Raw genomic sequence first — 20,132 nt, 5'->3', positions numbered from 1 at the left:
AGAAATATTGTTCTCTATCATGTGAATACAGCCTATATGTCAGTGTGCTGTTTAAACTGCTAATAACCATGGAGAGGTGAACAGGTCTATCAGGCACTGAAAGGTCAAAGGGCCCCTGGGCCTGAGCATCTGTATGAAGTGACTGTCAGTTAAAAGACACAAGACGACCGTGATCAGTTGGGTCCAGGTCAGGTTTCGGGGTTTACCTAATACAGTGCTGCAGGGATGATGTATTCTTGTAGTCCAACCCTGAAGTTATCATCACGCCGGTTCCCTCCATAAAAAGCCAGTGGGATCTTTCCATTGTCTTTTGGATTATTACAGGAAATAAACAAGAGTTTATGACACTGACAGGTTTTGTTCAGCAGGAGCATCTTCACTAATGAACACCACTTCATGATGTTTGAAGCCTAAATACAATCAGCAGAAGTAAAAAGCTAATGTTAGACTATAAAGCAACTACACCACGGTCACATGACTTCAACATCACCACCACTAAACTTTTAGCTCTGACCTTCTACAAAAGCCTTTCCTCTTCCAAAGTCAGTAACAGTTTGTATAAACACAACGAGGCTGTGAAGGTGGACTGGTGAGTAGATCAGTTTTCATGTTCACTGTGATGACGTTTAACGTCCCGACAACCTCTGCACCCCTGGTGACCTGCCTGAACCCTCAGCCTTAACCTAAACCTACCCTAAACTAAACCTCAACATTAAACCTCAAACTTTACACCTTATACCAAGTCTTCACCTTGACATTCAATGATTTACGTTACGTTCATTCAACCTTTATTTAAACTCTGAAACTCACTGAGGGAGAGAACTCATTTATAATGATCTGAGTCATCAAGAAACACAAATGAGAAACTGAGATACTGTCAGGTTTACACCACCTAAGACATTTAATACTGACACAAAGAAGAGAAAGACAGGAGCGTTATTTCTTACTCGCGAGGAGAACGGACAGAGATATGCTCAGTTACAATCTCCAACCCGCTCTGAGCATATTCCACCGTCATCTTTTTATTATCACATAAGGCATTCCAAGCATTCTTTAGTTACAAGTCATTGCTTATCTTAAAGAACTGAGAATCAAACAAAAGCAATATGATGGGTGCCAGATGATACATTGTTCAAATGTTCATCCCATGATGTAGGAGTAGAGCAGGCTGGTGCCAGTCTGCTCGCGACAGCTTGTGATCTCCTCCAGCAGCTACTACCTGCAAAACAACTTCATCACAAGACAAACTATATGCATGGTTATTATCATAAGACAAACTGTATGCATGATTATAGGGCTGTAAAGCAGGATACATGGTTAGTTAATAAATATGAGATAAATCCATATATACAATTATTCCAACAGATACAAATTAAAAATGATAAAAGCTGAAAGTGCATCTACTGAGCTGCAGAGAAAACGTTCCCCTGAGCGTCATGGTGTTAGCGTGTAGGAACTGATGCTTTAAAACATCTGCGGACGGCGTCGTGTGGCGTAGGGGTCTAAGCAGGCGCCCCATGTGTAGAAGCTACAGTCCTCGCTGCAGTCGGCCCCGGTTCCAGTCCCGCAGCGGACGGCCTTTACTGCATATCGTTCCCCCTCTCTCTGCCTCCCCATTTCCTGTCTCTCTCTACCTGTCCAATAAAGGCACAAACGCCCCAAAAGCCCAAAAAAACATCTGTGGACTTCATAAACCCAGCTCTGACTCTGTTGGTCCAGATTGTTGTCAGTTCTTCCGCATCATCACACAGAGCAACAATTCTCTACCTCTGTCACCGAGAGCGTGGGTTTGGTCTCAAGATCGGATGGGACACAGCAACCTCTCCAAATCAATGGGGACTTTTTAATGCTGGCAACTGAGTAGTTCATTAAAATATAAGATCTAAAAAACCTATACACAGTACCAGATCAAAGACTTTAGGAAATGACATGACAGAAAAGAGAGAAAAAAACTATATTTTTTGCATTTTTTCATCCAACATCAACATGTTTATATTCAGTAGTGCTGCAGTTTCCCTTTTCCACTTGAGCTCACATTCACACTCCACCTTCACCAGCTGCAACAGTAAAATGCTGCTAATCCAGTGATGCACCAACAATCTAATAATGTGAGGCTGGCGGGGTTAGGTAGCTATAACAGGTTTTGAATAACTGTGACTGATGGATAATTAGTTTACTACATATTACTGACGCTCTTGGATGGTGAAAAAGCTCCTGATGTCTCTTTTGACTACGACCGTGCACACTGACCGCCATATCTGACAATAAGTGTGATATTGTCCCCGCCCTTTCAGCCAATCAAATGCTTAAATCAGTTGTCCTGGAGACGTAGCCTCTGGTAGGGCACAGGGATTATATAATGATTTTACTCCAAACACAGTGTGAACTGTCCCCACCATCCATATGCAAATCTACGCCCTTGTTTGTCACAGACGTGTGAACACAGACATGATTTTCTTTTCCCTTTATTAGTTCAATACAAACAGAAAGGACAAAAGTTACATAATGCTAGTATTAATTCAGCAAACAAGTGAGCCCATCATTTCTAACCAAGAGTGATGACATACTGCTCATGCTCACTTAGACCCTCCCCCCACCAAGAAGACAGAAGACACATTCAACACTTGCTGCTGCTTAATTTATTTTTTGTTCATTTATTGTTTTGGTACGAAAGTTTTTTTTCACAAGCTGTATTTTTGTCAAACTGTCCTGAGCTTTTTAGTTTGAATTAATCAAACTTTCCTGGTTTGAATCTTTGTTGTGTTGACTTCTAATGACATGATTAGCGTGTGTCAGCGTGTCTAGCTCTGATGTTCTGTCATGGCTGACAGGATGAAGACGGATGAAACAAGTTGTTGTAACTGTCTCCAAGCTGAGCAGCTAAATCACAACAGACCACACAACAGTGTGTTTCAATGTTTTAGTTCAAAATAAACAAAATATGCAGCTGATTTTGTCCCATAGCAAAACAAATGCAACAATAATTGTTCATTTTAACATAAAATACAAAGAAGTTATTTTGAGAATTATTTTGTTATAGCCTCTCATAGTCTTATAATATATTTGCCTGATCTGATTATTACTAGCAATAAAATAGACAGATTTAAGTAAGTTCTATGTTCTACACAAAACATTACAAAAGCAAAAAATAACTATGATAAATATTATTAAATAAATAAATAATACTATAATATTATTGTAAAATAATTCACACTTTCAGAATACTATTCTTATTGAGACAAAAAGCAAAAGTTAATTAGTGAAATTGAATGTATTTTTAATCATCTTTAAATGGTATGGGCGACTAGCTGCAGATGTAAATTTAACATGTGAACGTTTGGTTGGTCTGGAACGAAAAGTCTCTGAGTAACTGAGAGAGTTACTCAGAAAGTGTTGTCGGTCTCGTCTACATCAGAGGAGAAAACGAAATCATAACAACAACAACAACAACAACAACAACAACAACACTATAATAATAATAATAATAATAGTAATAGGATATAATATTGCTGTCTGATTTTTTCCCTGCTTCCCTCCTTCTTTATATTGACAGTAGGTGTCTTTCCACTGGAGTCCATGTCACATTATAATCTGGCTCATTCTTCTCTAGTCTAAAAGCTACCTTTTCTTATTCTTTGTGTGTTGGTGTGTTTGGGGAAATCCAGTAGTTCATCATTACCTTCTTTGTGAGCGTACATAATGAGAGAAAGACATTTTTATTCTTTGAAGGAACTCTGCTGAAGCTATGTAAATGTTTGAGGTGTGAGTGGAATGGCTGTGTTAGTGTTGGTCCTCTGTTATTCCAAACCAGAGCTCTTTCATTTTGAGTCAGTCCCACAGCAGACGGAGCAGAGTTTCTCCAGCAGCACCACACTTTATACATTAACTATCACCCCATATTCCCATTCTGTACATGGTGATGGAGGGTAATATAGTCTGTTTGGTGTTTTGAAGGGCTGACTTCAGTTGTTCTACATGTCCCTCCAGGAAATATCCTTTAGTGTATGGAGGTCCCTGATCCATTTCACTGCACAGCTCTTAAATTTAACATTGTGTAAAAATGTTTGATTGAATATTTCTATGGAACAAGTTGTGCTTAAAAAGTATGTTTTCAACTTTGTGCATGTCTGTGCTCAGTTTGTAAGTGTTTTAACAGAAAGCTGTAGAATGGTGTAATGTAAATATTCACTTATTGGAAATTTATGTTCATTGATGGATTCATTAAAGGTTTTAAAGCAGTTACTAGAGAATATTTGTTTATATTTTATTCCTACGTCTGTCCATTTATTCCATTTTATGACTGTATTTACTGTGATATTTGGCTTCTGCCGAAGTGGCTGGTTTATTGAAGAGACTGTGTTGATTCCAGGGATCTTTGTACATAACTTCATGTTAAGTGATGCTTCAGTTGGGCTTTGGCAGTGTTTTCATGAAATATAAACATATCAATGTTTAGGCTCTGTAACATATGTTCTTCCATCTGTTTCCAATCTTTACTTCCCGTGGGATGAAATAACTCACTAACTGAACACAGACAGGCTCATGCTGGGTGGCAGCTGTGGTCACATACCCTCAGTGCTACAGACAAAGTCCCAGGATGGCAGCTAACCACAGCTACACCCAGGCTCTGGCTGATTGGGTGGAGTATGCAAACACACTATCAGCTGTAACAGTCTGCAGACTGTAATGTCTGTGTGAGCGCTGATGTCTGCTGACATGACAACCAGTATACAAGAGTCCAGTATTCACAGAGCGTCCTCAGGTTATATCTAAAAAACACGTGACCTCTCACTTCAGATCTTGAAATGTAAAGCCTTTAGAATTTACAAAAGATTTCTACTGTCAGTCACATGCTGATGCTTCTCCTGAGGCAGTGCCCCTTGTGCCGTCTTCTGCACGGGTGCACAGGTGTGTTCGTGTCTCTGCTGTCCGTCACCACAGCAGGTTTGAGAGGGTGATCTGCAGGCACAGAGAGGGACAGAGCACTGATGGTGACGAGCTGACTGCTGGACTGGAACTCTGACCCTGAACACCCTGACACAGAGAAACAGTCACTGGTTTTATTGGAATACTCGTACAGATTCTTCCTGAAAGCACTCTTGGTGTTTTTCTCCTTCTTAAAGAGGATTATGTAGCACTTTGGGAAGAAATGGCAGCTGAGGATGCCGTAATTGGAGATGAGGATGATGACCATCTCCACCGCCGACTGGTATATTCCTGAATTGGTCTTGTAAACGGGGATGAAGATCAGCCAGGAGATCAGGTAGAGCAGCATGCTGAAGGTGATGAACCTTGCCTCGTTGTAGTCCTGTGGAAGTCTGCGTACTTTGAAGGCACAAACGAAACACACAAAAGCTAGGATGGCTATGTAGCCTAACATCATCCAGAAGGCAACTACTGAGCCCTCAGCACATTGCTTCAGCAGAATATTGGGTTCGGAGTTGATCATTTCAAAAGGGCCATCGAGGACCATCCAGCAGACGCAGATAACTATCTGCAAGGCCACAATGATGCTGACGATGACATAGGGCCGGTAGAACCTCCGCAGAACCTCCTGCAGCTCAGGATTGAACTGGAAGGCCAGCAAGATCTTCAGGGTCTTGACCAGGATGCAGGAGACACACAGAGTGAAGCTGATGCCAAACAGCACCTGTCGAGCCTTACACTGGGGAGAGTTGGGCTGACCCACAAACAGCATGGCACTGATGTAGCTGACGACCAGAGAGAAGAGGATGACCTGGCTCAGGGGCCCCCCGGCAGCCTTCACCACCGGAGTGTCACGCTGGTGTAAGAACAGAGCCGATACCATCAGAACCAGGACGATGCCCAGGGCAGTGAAGGTCACGAGCGCCACGGCGAAGCTGTCGTCCCAGGAGAAGTAGGTCAGGGTTTTGGGGGTGCAGACGGAGCTGCGCTCTGAAGACCACTCTGTTTCTGTGTCACAGCTCAGACACTGGTCCATGTCTGCAGAGAGGACGCAGCACAGGTACACATCAACACACAAAGATACTGCACAGAGAATGCCGACCCTGACCTGTTGTTCATTATAGCATTATGACATCATAACTGGACCACTGAGCAGTCAGAGCCTGGGTTTACTGGACTGTTCCAGAAAATGATTCCTCTCTCAGTTCGCAGGCTTTCAGACCTCGTTCTCATCCTGACGTCAGACGGAGGCTGTGGGGTCACATTTGAGTTGTGAGGGTCACGTGACGGTCATGTGAGAGTTATTAGAGTCACATGGAGACATGGTAGCTAACAACTGGTTCACATGTTGTGGCCCATTTGTCTAAAAGGTAACAACTGGATGTGCTTTTATTTTGTTTTATTTTTTATTGTTGTGTCAGTAGGTTATTGTGAATTATCATGCACCTACAGAGAAAAAAAAAATCTTTGAGTTTCTGGTGCGCACGTGAGCACACTCCATAACAGGTGGGCTAAAGATTCACGTAATGGACAGAGAGGGGATGTTTGTCTGAATGAACCTGACGTGCTGTTTGTTGTGCTTCTGACACAACAACAGCCTCACACAGTGAAGAGCCGGTTGTACTCTGGACAGGGATATGGACACAGCAGCAGTTGTGTTGACACGGATGTGCTCAGAGATATGTTCAGACATGCACATCGCAGTGAAAACTTTCCAAAAAAAAAAAAAAAGCGAGATAAAGAAATGACGTGCAAATGAAGAAGAGTGACAAAGCGTGTGAAAACCCATCCAGAGAGACGAGTGTGGAGTCAGACTCTGTTCATACTGTGGGTGAAATAGCAGCTGAGTGGGACCAAGTATTTACTATATGTCAGAATGTGATTGGATCACTGTGCTTCCTGGTTTTAAAGAGTTAGTTCTGTGAGTTCCCAAACACACCTTGATGACAGGTGAAGACAGGCTTCATGTCAACAGGTGAATCTGACTGTTAACCAGAGAGAGAGAGAGAAAGAGAGAGAGAGAGAGAGAGTGTTTGTGTGTGTGTGTGTGTGTATGTGTGTTACCTGTCTCATTAGAGTAGTGGTTCGCTGTACAGTTGATGCACTCGTAACAGCAGATGTGTTGACCTTCAGCTGTCTTCTTAATCTCTCCAGGGACACAGCTGTTAGAGCATTTAGACTTGATGTCCTGAGGAAAACAGAGAGACCACGATCACAGACCAGAGACCACGATCGCAGACCAGAGACCACGATCGCAGACCAGAGACCACGATCGCAGAACAGAGACCACGATCACAGACCAGAGACCACGATCGCAGAACAGAGACCACGATCACAGAACAGAGACCACGATCACAGACCAGAGACCAGAGACCATGATCAGAGAGGCCATGATGACAGACATGTTCTGTGTATTTACATTGAAATGCTCTTAGTCAGCTGTAACAGTCTCACTTTGTCAGTCAACAGTGTGTGTGTGTGTGTGTGTGTGTGTGTGTGTGTGTGTGTGTGTGTGTGTGTGTGTGTGTGTGTGTGTGTGTGTGTTTGTATATGTGTGTGTGTCTGTGAGCATACAACTACCTAAGGGCAGCAGAGTAGGGGCCTACCTTCAGTTTCACGAGCTGCTGGGTGGTGCTGTGGTTGGTGTAAGTGAAGTTGTTGGTGAGTAAGTCGTACTCAGCCACGACTTCATTGATGTGGATTTCTCCTCCGTCGGACCTCCACAGGTTCATGTCGTAGCCCAGGAGTAAGTCTCCTTCCTCGTTGAAGTTGTAGCTCTTCCCTCCATATTTAAACCCCTGCTTCTTCAGAGCCTCCAGCACCTACAGGACATGATCAGGTATGATTATCATGATCAGCTCACTTACCTAGATGAGTCCATTAATACACAGTATCTCCACTTGACAAGGACAAACAGCCTCTTGCAGAGACTCTCAGCCTTTCACAGTCAATCATGGTTGTTTGTTGCACTTCAGCTCTGATCAGGCTTCCTACCAGAGAAACAGAGAGCTCTGGGCGACTGTACAGCCATGTTTTCCTACAATATAAACCCTCTGAACCCTCTAGACCTCTGCCATTTGGATTCAGCCTTTATCCTGGTTTTTTGGCAAATATGGTGTTAATACAGAAAAACACCACAGTTCCGCAGGTGTGAGAAACAGGCTGCCAATTGTGTCAACCCTGTGTTTATGGTACGTAAACCAAGGTGTCATATTTAATCTGACAATGATCTGTCTCAACAGCCAGAACCTGATCCTCAGATGTTACCTGAATCCAGATTTACCCCTAATCCTAGCTGCCTGTAAACCTGAACCCTGATCCTCAGCCTAAAAGTAACCCATGTGGACCCCATTAACACAACATACACACACACACACACACACATACACACACAAACAAACACGCAAACAAACACACACACACGCGCGCACACACAGACAGTCATGTGTAAATACCTCCCAGGGCTGCACACTGCCTGGTGTTTTACAGTCTCTGCTCCTGCAGACAGACGCCACAGCATGAGCGATGGCGCTCAGAGCCATCTCTAGACTGAAGACAGTGTCATTATTAATCTCTTTTTTGAGGACCCTCACAGCCTCAGACACCAGCTCTGCGTCTGTAGAGAAGTTACTGTCATTTAGCTGCTGGTAGAACTCCTGCAGGAAGGAGTTATTCGCTGTGTGTTGATGTCCGGCTGCCTCCAGCCTATCCAGGTACTCAGTGAGTGATGATACATTTCCATTTTTGAAGGTGAAGCCCACAACGTCTCCTATGTCCTTCAGAGTGAGGTTTCCTGTGACAGAGCTGGAGGAGGACCAGCTGTCACTGGCCAACCAGACTCGTCTCATCGAATCCACTTCCTTTCCTTCTCTCAGCGTCTGGTCCTTCAGCTCCTGGTAAAGGAGCGTCATTTGATCTGTCCTGGCAAATGACACGATGACCTTGGCATTGATATTGGTACGGATGTTTCTGGCGGCCTGTTTGATTACTTGCTTGAAATCCGGGCTGTTCTCGGGGCCCGGGAGAACTGAACTGAAAGCCACACAGATCTTATTTTTTAAGGCCTGGGTCAGAAAGAGTTCAAGAGCTGACCGCCCATACTCTCCATCCGAGGTAATGATGCCCACCCAGTTCCAGTCATAGGTCTTGATCAGACGGACCATGGCAGCTGTCTGGTGCTTGTCATTAGGGACGGTCCTCATGAAGGCAGGGTAGCGGGTCTTATCACTCAGAGTCACAGCGGTCGCTGAAAAACTTATCTGGAGAACAGAACACAAACATGAGATGTTTCTAGATGAATGGAGTAGTAATGTACAAGTACATTAAAATCTAGAAACCTGTGGCCTGGTGGTCTAGAGGTTAAGGTACCAACCCCGTCCACTTAATACAGAGTTGTACAATACATCATGGACCCAGTTCTGGTCACGTTTGTATTGGTGTTCAAGTCTACATTTTTCTCCTAAAACACAGTTGTGCAATGTTTGTGCAATGACTTGAAAAAGTTGACTCAAAAAGTTGAGTCAACTTTTTCCCTGGCGAAGGGGAAGCCAGCACACTGCAGGTGCTTCAGTGAGGTGTTACAGTCCTTACAGTAATCTTACTTGTTCAACTAAAACTATTAAATAAATGTAGGAGTGGAAGTATAAAGTTCCATCAAATGGAAATACTCAAGTAAAGTACAAGTACCTCAAAATTGTACTTAAGCACAGTTAGAGTAAATGTACTTAATAACTTAATACAATTACTGAGCCTTCAGCACACATGGATTTTAATATTGTCCAATGATGCAACAGGTTAAACTCCTGAATTCCTGAGTGAAAACAAAGGGGGTGTCTATTATAGAAGCTAAAGGTAAAAGACTAACTAAACCACCACAGATACACAAAACACAACTCTATATTGATGTCAAAACGTATCTCTACAACAGCTAATCCTCCATTGTCTCACTGCTCATGACTGAGCACCAGTGTTTGCTAACATTAGATCATATATGACATTTTATACTGGTAATGAAATGACAAATCAAATCAGCTAGCTAAAATTAGCTAGCTAAAGTGTAACCCAAAGATAACTGTCTCTGTTTGACCTGTCCACTTTCCATTGACAACCTTTGGATCATTTACACTCTATAATTTGACTTGTCTTACATCACACTGACTCATGATCATTTCAGTGTAGTGAGTGTCTGACATGGTTTTCCTGGACGTATCGGTTGGATAGAATTGCATATAAGGCTCAGTACCGTGTGTTAATACCAAATCCTGTTGGTGTGGAACTGTGAAAGTGTTTAAACCATAGATTTGGACACTGCTCTGGCTGACGAACCTCAGATTTAATGTCTGGGAGATAACTGTGGAAAACACCGGCTTTACAGTAGAAGACAGTGGTTGTTGGTGACAGGTCTCTGAAGGTCCTGAAGCTGAATGACTGTTAGAGTGAGAGTGGATGGAGAACGATGAAGGAGGCCATCTTCGAACACACTTTTGTGTACAGACTACTGCCTGAATCTGCTCTGGGGTCCGAACTGCGTTTTAGTCAGATCATAACAAGATCACCATTGACGGATCAATTAAACACCCCTCTCATTCCTGTGGCTCTGCTGCTGTGACGGGTTCATTTTTTACGAATCATTCACAGTGATGTAGATGTCATGAATAAGAACATTTTCTATATGTTATGTGTCTATATGTGAACACCAAAATAACTGCGGGTACCAACTTCATCACAAGGTCCACACATGCTTCGCTGCAGGTCCTTTCTGCTGCCAGTGAGACCACAGCTATCTCTATCTGTGTTCACTGTCCCAGTTAAAGCTCCAGTTGTTAATGTTCCTGCCCATCTGTGGTGCCTCACCTTGAAACCGTCCTCACCTGTGTTCTCTAATGACTGAATCTGATCAGCTGTAAACCTGTTTGGCTGTTTCAGTCCCAGCAACGGTGAACTCCATGTGCATCAGAGTCCAACCTGCTCCCACACTAAGTCAGCAGCCTGGTCCTGCCTCTTACCTGAGGAATCATCCTGAGCGTCAGTTGCCTGGCCATGGCGATGGTTGTCCCCGACTGTGAGGGACCTATAACAGCCATGATTGGCTGTCTACTGGTAGAGGTGTTGCTTCCTTCCCTCCCCATGAAATCTGCGGTTGCTCTCAGAGTCGTGCTGACGTCAGCGCAGGAGTCCAATATCCGGTATCCCAGAGTGATGTTCGTCTCCGTCAGTAGAGGGGATTTATTCATCACCTCTACAGCGTTGATCATAGCCAGAACCATGGCCAGGGCTTTCTTCTTGAACCTGAGTCAACAGGACAAACAATATAACTAGCACCAATAATTACTACAGTACACATGTGACAGACAGTTTCTTCATCTTCACACCTCCACTGAGACTGAGGCTGAATTATTCAATCACATATTATTATTATTATTATTATTATTATTATTATTATTATTATTATATCATGATGGTATCGCTGTGATAACTGTATTGTGATGATGGAGTTTTTCCATTCATGCTCTTTATACTGTTTTTCCTGTTCTGTGTCATTGCCTTATTGTACTTTTTACTCCGCTACATTTATCTGACAGTAATAGTTTGTAATTACTTTATGAACAAACATAGCATCAGTTTAAACCAGCCAACAGTACAAAGAGCGAAGAAGATCATTCTTGACCTAGGAAATGATAGTTTGACAGAATTATTTTAAGTTAGTTTTAAGTTTCACTTTGTGGCTTTTTCCAGAGCCCACACTTCATGTTCTTCAGCCACTGATGAAAAGTGTGAGACGTGGTTGAAAGCTCCAGCAAAAGTCAGTAAGTGTGAGCTGAGGTGACATTGGTTAAATTAAAACTCATCATTCATCAGTAGTTCTGACACAGGATCACTCAATCCTTGCTCTGGTAATAAGGGTCATTTAGAAGTGATTTAAAGACTCTTCTTTTAGTCGCTCCTCCTGTTCAATTTAAATTAATTTAATTTCATTATTTTCCTCCTTTCAGCATTTTAATGTCAAGTAATTTTATGTATCTGATCTAATTCACAGTAAATTGTATGTTATTTTAGTTTTGTTGTTTTCTCTTATTTTGTTCCTGTCAAGTCTTTTGTGAACTTCATTTTTTAGTGTTATTGATATTTATAATATAATACTTTTACACTTTAAATACATTTGCAGAACTTTAGGAGTATTTTAAATTGTACTGTTATTACTTTCATTTAATGACTTTAATGACTTTTAGTGAATGATTTTTTTTTCCTAGAGATATTGAGTAACAGGTTGTTTTGACTCACAGGACTAAACTTTGACCGTTTACAGATAAAGATCAGCTGTTTATCATGTGTTACATCTGTTTTAAATGATCTCACTTGATACACGGCAGAGGATAAGGTTCATACGATCCATCCTTTCTCTTCTCCACAGTGGTATGAACAGGAAACATTCCTCCGATGATGATATCTCCTGGAGCTGTAGCTGCCAGCACTCTGGTGGTGTTGTCAGCAGTGTGTCCTGTCTCCAGGATCATGAGGAGAAGTGTGAGATGAGAACAGATGATGAGAGCAGTCCAGGTCATGGTCCTGTCCTCTGTGCTGTCCCTCTGTACTGGGTCTCTCTGTGGTGTTTCTCCTCCGGCACACTGATACTCTCCTTTTTAAGCATCTTCACTCGGCTAACAGAAAATTCCCTCGTGCTTCCTCCTTCATGCTTCACTGCTCTCATGTTCTCCCCTGCAGCCCTGCCCACTGTTTCGTGACTGACAACAGGTGAGTCACTGTTCGGCAGAAGCAGCTGTCATCACCTCTGTTGTTGTTTTGCATATTTCTAAGCACTCACTGAGCTGATGTTTACTGAATGACACGCACAAACACACACAGTCAGTCACTTTTACACTTGAACACACTCATGCGAATGGGCATCGCTTTAATGTTTGATATTTGTATTAACAAGAAACTTCTGTGGTAACTGTTGATGCTAAAATGCAATTTAAAAGTGTTTGATATTGAACAATGTGTAAATGAGGACAGATAATTATAGTCTTACACAGACACACAGATCACACCTTAATGACTGAAACTATTAATAGGAGTTTATAATGGGAACATGTGTTACCGCAAGACACTGATGAGCATCCTGCCAAACAGGTACTAGTGCATTTTATTATTCAGTCAGAAATGTCCACCTCAGTTTCTCACAGACCAAAACAGCGTCTTCATATGTCTCTGCAGAAAAAAAAAACAGTTTATAAAACAGTAAATCCTCAGATTAGAGAACTGATCATCAGAATGACGGAGTTATGGAAGGAGCCAGGGAGAAGTGAGTGTCTTGTGTCTTGAGTGTCTGTTGTATTGTTCCACATTTACAGAACCTAATGACTCTGAAACAACCTACTGACTGACTGACTGACTGACTGACTGTAGAACTGGTAGAATGAAAAGACCGTAAATATGATACATTGACATAAAAAACATCTGAATCAGCAAAAGGAGCCTTTGCTGTTTTCATCTTTCTTTTTTCAGTCAGTGATGAAGCCTGGTCGTGGTAAACACAGCAAACATTTCAAACTAAATGAATCTTTCTTTGTTTCTAAACCTTCGAACAGAGACTTCAGATCAGAATCCTCTGCCTCATCTTTATCTAACGTCGCCATCATTAGGACACTGACAGCAGGTTCAAACATGACTGACTGAGGAGCTGGCTGTGATTCTTCTCCTACACAGTGAATGGCCAATCATACTTTGATAATAAAATAAAATTCATCCCACAGACTAAACTCTGCTTCAAAGTAAGAGTACTTCATGGAAATGTAGTGGAGTCAAAAGTACAATATTTGTCTTTTAAGTGTGGTGGAGTCAGAGTCAGACGTTTCAGATGAAAATGACACTCAAGTAAAGTACAGATACTATAAAATATACTTAAGTACAGTACTCAATTAAATGTACTTTGTTACTGTCCACCTCTGTATAAAACTATGCACTGACAGATAATAAGAGTGTCGCAGAGTGCTCACACAGCAGTGGTTAAAACTGCTGGTCTCAGATCAGATGGAGGCAAAGTCATGTTTCCTTACCTGATTTATTTGGCCCTCCTTGTCACATAGACTCTGATATACCGAGGCCCTGCTGTGACTCACACTCACCTGCTGGTTTAATTAATTAATTACAATGTCCCCCTGCAGCACTTCACTCCCACCTGACTCATCGCTTTATTTAGGATTAATAAATGTGACATTTTTTGTCCTCAGTTAGTCTAAAGTCCTGTTCTGGGGTGTGTGGTTTCTCTGAGCTGTGGTTGTTCTTGTCTACCGGCCACCAGGGGGCAGCACAGCATTAAACTGCCGTCACCGTGTCGGACCGCGGGCCGCGCAGGATGAGCGCCGGCCGGAAATAACAGTGAGTGAGTGACGGAAGAAGAAAGATGGAGGCGGCAGTGTTCATTCTGTCGCTGGTGGACTGCTGTGCACTGATTTTCCTCTCGGTCTACTTTGTATCCTTTCGGGTTGGGTGTTATATGGCGGGTGTTTTGTGGCGGGTCGCTGAGTCCATCTGTTTATACGCGCCCGAGCTAACGCGGGCTAGCTGAGCGTTTATCCGCCCTGCTCAGGTGTCGGTGAGGCCACTGTGAACTGAGGTGAACCGGGTTCTGTCCGCGGGGTAACTGCGGGCCAAGGTGTGGTCACAACAACCAGAAAACAACACTGTGAGCTGGGTGTAAGGTCTCAGTCCCCGCAGACACGGGCTCATCTCCAGCTCGCTCCTCCGTCTCTGTGACCGACACTCCGGTCGAATATGTGACTGTTGACCGGTGTCGGTGAGTCAGTAGGTGTGTCTGTCTTTTACAACTTCACCGATGACCGCGTTGACAACACGGACACCGTCACACGCTCTCGGCCTGGAGCTACTTACACATTGAGCAGCGTTTATGAAGACGGAAGTAAAGCTAGCCCGTCTCCAAACAGGCCGTCAGCTGAGACTACCACCTGTTAATAACAGAGTTAAACCTGAGGCAGCGTTTAGAAGAAATTCCCTCTGTTTTCTCCTCATTTAGAAGAGAGAGACTTTTCAGGCATGTTGAAAAACCTGTATTAACCTGTGTAATGTCCTGCAGGTGTCTGTCATCAGTCTGTCCAGTAGAAACAGGTAATGTCCACAGTCTCTGTATCACCTTGACTCAGAGCTCAGATCATCACCCTGTCTGACCTGGAGTGTGACTACATCAATGCTCGAGCCTGCTGCTCCAAACTCAACAAAGTAAGCAATAATAATAATAATAATAATAACTGATAATAATAAATAAATATACCTTATATAATAATATAATATACCTTATTTGTATAGCTCTTTTCAGTACAAATAACAAAGTGCTTCAGCTGAGTCAAATATAAAACATCTAACCAATCAAAGTGAAATCTAAATGAAATTAGAAAAAAGACATCACACAATAAAAGCTTTTTAATAAACATGTGTCTTAAGAAGTGGAGAACATAAAACTGAACTGACTCTGTGAGTCTGGATCAGATTTTGTGTGATTTAATTGTAGTTAACATATTGTTAACTAACTTGTTGTTACTTGTCTTCATTGATTTATTATATTTGATTGTTAAAGATGATTTAATATCAGCTGCTATAGAGAGGAGTTTATGTTTGATTGTGATGTGTGTTTGACATGCTGTGTTTCAGTGGGTAATTCCAGAGATGGTGGGCCAGTGTCTCTCCACCATGCTGATGCTGGTCTCCATGCACTGGTTCATCCTCCTCCTCAACCTGCCTGTAGCAGCTTGGAACATTTACAGGTGTGTTTAGCAGCTGCTTCATGCAGAGGCTGTGAGAGAACATGCTCCTCTGTACACTTGGTAATATGAAGTGTGAGTCAGTACAAACACATCTATATATATTAATTATTATCTGTATTTGATGCAGATTACTGAGCAGTTCTGCTTTATGGTGATATTATTATTATTATTATTATTATTATTTGTCTGGTGTCTCAACTGAAGGATCAGGAAATGTAAAGCATCATGTCATATATAGGTACTACAACATAACACACCTGTAGTCCATGTAGGTAAGAACACTGTGAGGCTCCTGGTTGGTTCACCTTCTTCTTGTCCCTGCAGGCACGTGAAGGTCCCTATGGGAAACATGGGCGTGTTTGACCCCACTGAGATCCACAACCGAGGTCAGCTCAAGTCCCACATGAAGGAGGCCATGATCAAACTGGGCTACCACCTGCTCTGCTTCTTCATTTACCTGTACAGGTGGGAGCAGCAGTGTTCAGTGTCAGCAGCTCGCAGCAGTCAGCTCACTGCCTGAGTGATGGCGGTGTCTGTTTGTATTAACATGTGTCTGTCTCTCCATCTTGTTTCTGCAGCATGATCCTGGCTCTGATCAACGACTGAAGCTCTCAGCAGCCTCTCTGACCCCAGCTGCCAAATCCCACACTCCAGGGTCCAACCCCCCCAACCCACCCCCCCAACACCCCCACCCCGCTCCTGCTCCAGTCCTGTGTGCACCAACCCTATCAGAACAGCCCAGAGAACACGTTCACTGTAACTGTGGTCGAGTTCACTGTTATGTGTGTTGTCAGAATCCCAGAGTTTGAACTGTTTAACACTTCAGTACCATCGTGATGAAACTCTACTGTGATCAGTTTTTTTATTATTAGCAGCAGCAGCAGCAGCAGTTACTCAGCCTCTACTGGCTGTAAGACACATCTCCACAGGGTGGGCTTCCTTCAACAGACACACACACACACACACACACACACACACACACACACACACACACACACACACACACACACCCCCCCGGCACCAACAGCTCCACTGTCAGCGTCGCATTTCCTCCTCATTCTGGTGTCTGCAGCTGATTGGATATTTAGATGTACCTTATCATTTGTTGCCGTGGATCAGTGCACAGTTCAGCTGCTGGCGTGTCACCACAGGATGTGAAGCAGCTGTGCTGTGCTCAGGCCTTCAGCTCTGAGACACAGGTAGCTCCATGTTAGGCTCCTCCATCACTCCTTGAAACTGTTGAGGTGGAAACGTGGTGGACTGAGTGTTTCAGCTGTTTGCAGGTCGAGTCTACGTCCACATGACTATGCTTTCGTTTTAAAACGCATCTCTTCTGCTCTCCTGTCCACACTACTCTGGAGTTTTCTAGCACTTAAAATGGAAACGCTGCTGGTTCCGTTTTAGTTTGAAAGGTCCGGGGTTGTGTTGCTATCTGGACAGGTGAAAACGGAGACCTTAGGAAACGATGATGTAGACGCCCACAGTCGCTCCTCGATTGGGTCTTATCTCCCTCGACTACCAGTGGTGAATACAACATGACAATGAAAGTGTTACTGACCTTGTTGTCTTTGCTAGCAGCTGTTGAGGAGTTTAATTCTGCATTTTAACACTGCAGCTGTCTTCGCTGTTCCTCGTTCATAGTGTTTTTTGCAACTAATCAGCTGCAGAGTAGACAATCTGCTTCCTGTTTACACCGGCTCGCGCATGCTCAGTGTACGTGATTGCTCAGGTATGGATGTGTTTTCAGCTGTGACAGTCTGGACAGAGATCGTTTTCATTTGAAAACGTAGTAGTGTGGACGTAGCCCGAGGCCGTGCTGACTGATCCTCCTCCACCTGTGCTGCTGCTGAGAGTCTGACGTGTCTCCTCATCAGTGATCTTCAACTGACTCAGTGTGTTGAGTGTTAGAAGAGGCCGTTCTTGTGCCTTTTTCTTTTTGCTTCCACAAGTAAAACTTCATGTGATTTGCAGTTTGTTCTGATTTAGAAAAACCTGGATCAGATCCACAGTGGTGGGAAAATGGCCGACAGGTGTGTTTGTCACTCCTGCATGTTTATTGGATCAGGGACAACGTGACAACATATTTCTTCTCTCACAGACACGGACTCAAAGCAAATCAAAGGAAAATCCACATAAAGCAATAATAGTAACTTTGAGCTGCACAGCACTGTTCAGGGACAAAGACAAAGGATAACAAGTACGGTAAATAAAATCCAAAACAAGATCAAGTCATTTTAACCGTCATAACCAACACCAGTGAGGAGATTTAGATGGACACACTGAGTCAGTGTGAATAAAGCTGAAGGGGGAGAGCATCGACTCAGGTGTTCAGACTGACTGAACCAGAACCAGTCACAGTTCAGTCACCTGCTGATGGATGTGTCCTGTCACACTCTCCCACTTCACTGCAGCTTGTTTAACTCATGTGGTCAAAGGTTTATCAAAGACAGGAACTCTGTGACGTTTGTACTGAAGTGAGGTGAAACTCTGTGATTGTGACGATGCCAGTGATCATCACTGATAATGTTCTGAGAGTCTTTGTGCAAACAGAAGCTGCCAGACCTCCACCTGATCAACCACTACAGCCCCCCCCCCCCCCCCCCCACACACACACACACACACACACACCAATTGATAAATATACAGTCATATTTGATCCATATAAGTCTGTGTCACTGGGCAGACTGAAGGACAATCACACAAACCACACATGTCAGTCCTGTGTCACTGTGTCTGGTGTTGTTGTGCTAGAGGGATGTGACATCACAGCTGGATTCTCTGAGCTGGGGTGTCATTTGTTTTGCCATAAAACAGGTTAATGAAAGCAGTGACTCTGTGTGTGCATGTGTGTGCGTCTGTGCATGTGTGTGTGTGCGTGTGCGTGCGTGGTACTGTATGAGTCTGGATTCGACTCAGTCCTGCTCTGATGATGTTTACTGACTGACTTCAGCATTGAACTCTCTGTATGTGAAACTGTGGCGTTGTCTGGGTCGGAGGATGGCGGATGTTTGCTCTCCTCTGTGTCAGGCCGTTCATGTTGTTCCGGAGCCACTTCTCTCTTCAGTGTGGGTGAACCGGGAGAACTGGTGAATGGGTTCCTGTGTGATTGACACCACAGTATAATGTCGTATGAATTGTTCGGTATGTTTCTGGAGGGAAATGTGGAGTTTCATAAATAAACATGAAAGACAAACTGTTCTTCCTCATTTGATTCCATGGTAACGGTGCAGCAGTGAATCATATGTTCTATACATCATATACATCAGGGACCACGAGGTGTTTACTGTTAGTGTAGAGGAGGAGCTGAAGTTGTATCTGTATTGATTTATCCTTTCTTCCATCCAGCACCGAGGTTAAACCCAGTATTGTCAGCTGTCTTCATTATTATTTTAACTGTTTTCTCCTCATTCCTCAAATCAAGATCCAGAGACTTCAGCTGTTTATCATGCAAGTGAAATACTTCAGATTTTATTATGTTAGCGTTTAATAAAAAAACTTTTAAAAAACAGTTTAGGTTTAATTCTCATCATTATGATGATAATATTGTCATTAGTCTCCTGTATCTGTTTGATGTCCAGAGAAATTTTCTCAGATCATAAATTGAGGTGAGTGTTGTTGACGAGTTGACACATCTACAATTTCAAGTTTATATGGTGCTGTTGTCATAGCAACACATCTTAAACCCACAAAGTCCATCTTATTGACAGTTAACTGGATCAAGCTGAAGCCTGAGCGAGTCATTTCAGGGAGACAGGATGTTAATGATGATGACTAATGGTTTTAGATTACATGTTATATAGAAGTCATTGAGAAATCTGCTATTATTATATGATATTAATACCACAATTACACCACACACAATAATACTGAACAAAAGTAAACTAAACCAGTTCAAACTCAGGCAGAGTCTGAGGACTGAGGAAGCTTCATCCACAGCCCTGGCAGAGGATCGCTGAGGTAGGTAAGAAGCTCCTCGACGGCAAAGCGCTGGGTGTGGATGAGATTCGCCCTGAGGTGCTGAAGGCTTTGGACACTGTCATGGCTGATACGCCTCTTGAATGTCGCACGGAGGTCGGGGACAGTGTGTGTGGAGTGGCAGACCGGGCTGGTGGTTCCCATTATTAAAAAGGGGGACCAGAGGATGTGCTCAAATTATTGGGGGGATCACAATGCTTACCCTCCCCAGGAAAGGGAACCGATTGTTGAACCTCAGATCCAGGGGGAACAATGCGGATTCTGTGCTGGCCCTGGAACAGTGGACGAGCTCTTTACCCTTGCAGGAGTGCTGAGGGGGTCATGGGAGTCTGACCAGCCATGGTGGGTATTGTGGGAGTATGGGGTCAAAGTTAAAGGGGTCTGAACACTTTGAATACTGGGTATATAACCCTACAGTTCATATACATGTTCAGTCAGACAGGAAAGAAACAA

The 20,132-nt window shown here is 43.3% G+C and overlaps 2 protein-coding genes across 2 annotated transcripts; one reads left to right on the top strand and one right to left on the bottom strand.

The window, feature by feature from the left end:
* Window positions 1-2,091: 2,091 nt before the first annotated feature.
* On the bottom strand, window positions 2,092-12,645 carry gprc6a (G protein-coupled receptor, class C, group 6, member A). Its single transcript, XM_056379825.1, has 6 exons — window positions 12,283-12,645; window positions 10,932-11,214; window positions 8,382-9,185; window positions 7,533-7,748; window positions 6,991-7,114; window positions 2,092-5,964 (listed from the first exon to the last, which is right to left on the bottom strand). Exons 1-6 carry the CDS (start codon window positions 12,486-12,488, stop codon window positions 4,847-4,849), a joined length of 2,751 nt encoding a protein of 916 aa, XP_056235800.1. The 5' UTR covers window positions 12,489-12,645; the 3' UTR covers window positions 2,092-4,846.
* A 1,627-nt stretch (window positions 12,646-14,272) lies between these two features.
* cnih4 (cornichon family AMPA receptor auxiliary protein 4) lies at window positions 14,273-18,902 on the top strand. Its single transcript, XM_056381736.1, has 5 exons — window positions 14,273-14,398; window positions 15,094-15,162; window positions 15,592-15,704; window positions 16,029-16,169; window positions 16,283-18,902. Exons 1-5 carry the CDS (start codon window positions 14,330-14,332, stop codon window positions 16,308-16,310), a joined length of 420 nt encoding a protein of 139 aa, XP_056237711.1. The 5' UTR covers window positions 14,273-14,329; the 3' UTR covers window positions 16,311-18,902.
* The last annotated feature ends 1,230 nt before the right edge of the window (window positions 18,903-20,132 follow it).

Source organism: Seriola aureovittata, chromosome 7 (genome assembly GCF_021018895.1).
Source record: "Seriola aureovittata isolate HTS-2021-v1 ecotype China chromosome 7, ASM2101889v1, whole genome shotgun sequence".
NCBI lineage: Eukaryota > Metazoa > Chordata > Actinopteri > Carangiformes > Carangidae > Seriola > Seriola aureovittata.
Note: the sequence above shows the minus strand (reverse complement) of the source record. Positions and strands in the feature narration are given on the sequence as shown.

Bases quoted from the DNA above. Each gene is read 5' to 3' on its own strand.
- gprc6a (XM_056379825.1), bottom strand. From the start codon at position 12,488: ATGACCTGGACTGCTCTCATCATCTGTTCTCATCTCACACTTCTCCTC. The intron at 11,215-12,282 runs GTGAGATCATTT...CTGTTGACTCAG, and splicing joins TATCCTCTGCCGTGTATCAA to GTTCAAGAAGAAAGCCCTGG. The intron at 9,186-10,931 runs GTAAGAGGCAGG...TCTGTTCTCCAG, and splicing joins CGCTCAGGATGATTCCTCAG to ATAAGTTTTTCAGCGACCGC.
- cnih4 (XM_056381736.1), top strand. From the start codon at position 14,330: ATGGAGGCGGCAGTGTTCATTCTGTCGCTGGTGGACTGCTGTGCACTG. The intron at 14,399-15,093 runs GTATCCTTTCGG...CTCAGAGCTCAG, and splicing joins TTTTCCTCTCGGTCTACTTT to ATCATCACCCTGTCTGACCT. The intron at 15,163-15,591 runs GTAAGCAATAAT...GCTGTGTTTCAG, and splicing joins GCTGCTCCAAACTCAACAAA to TGGGTAATTCCAGAGATGGT.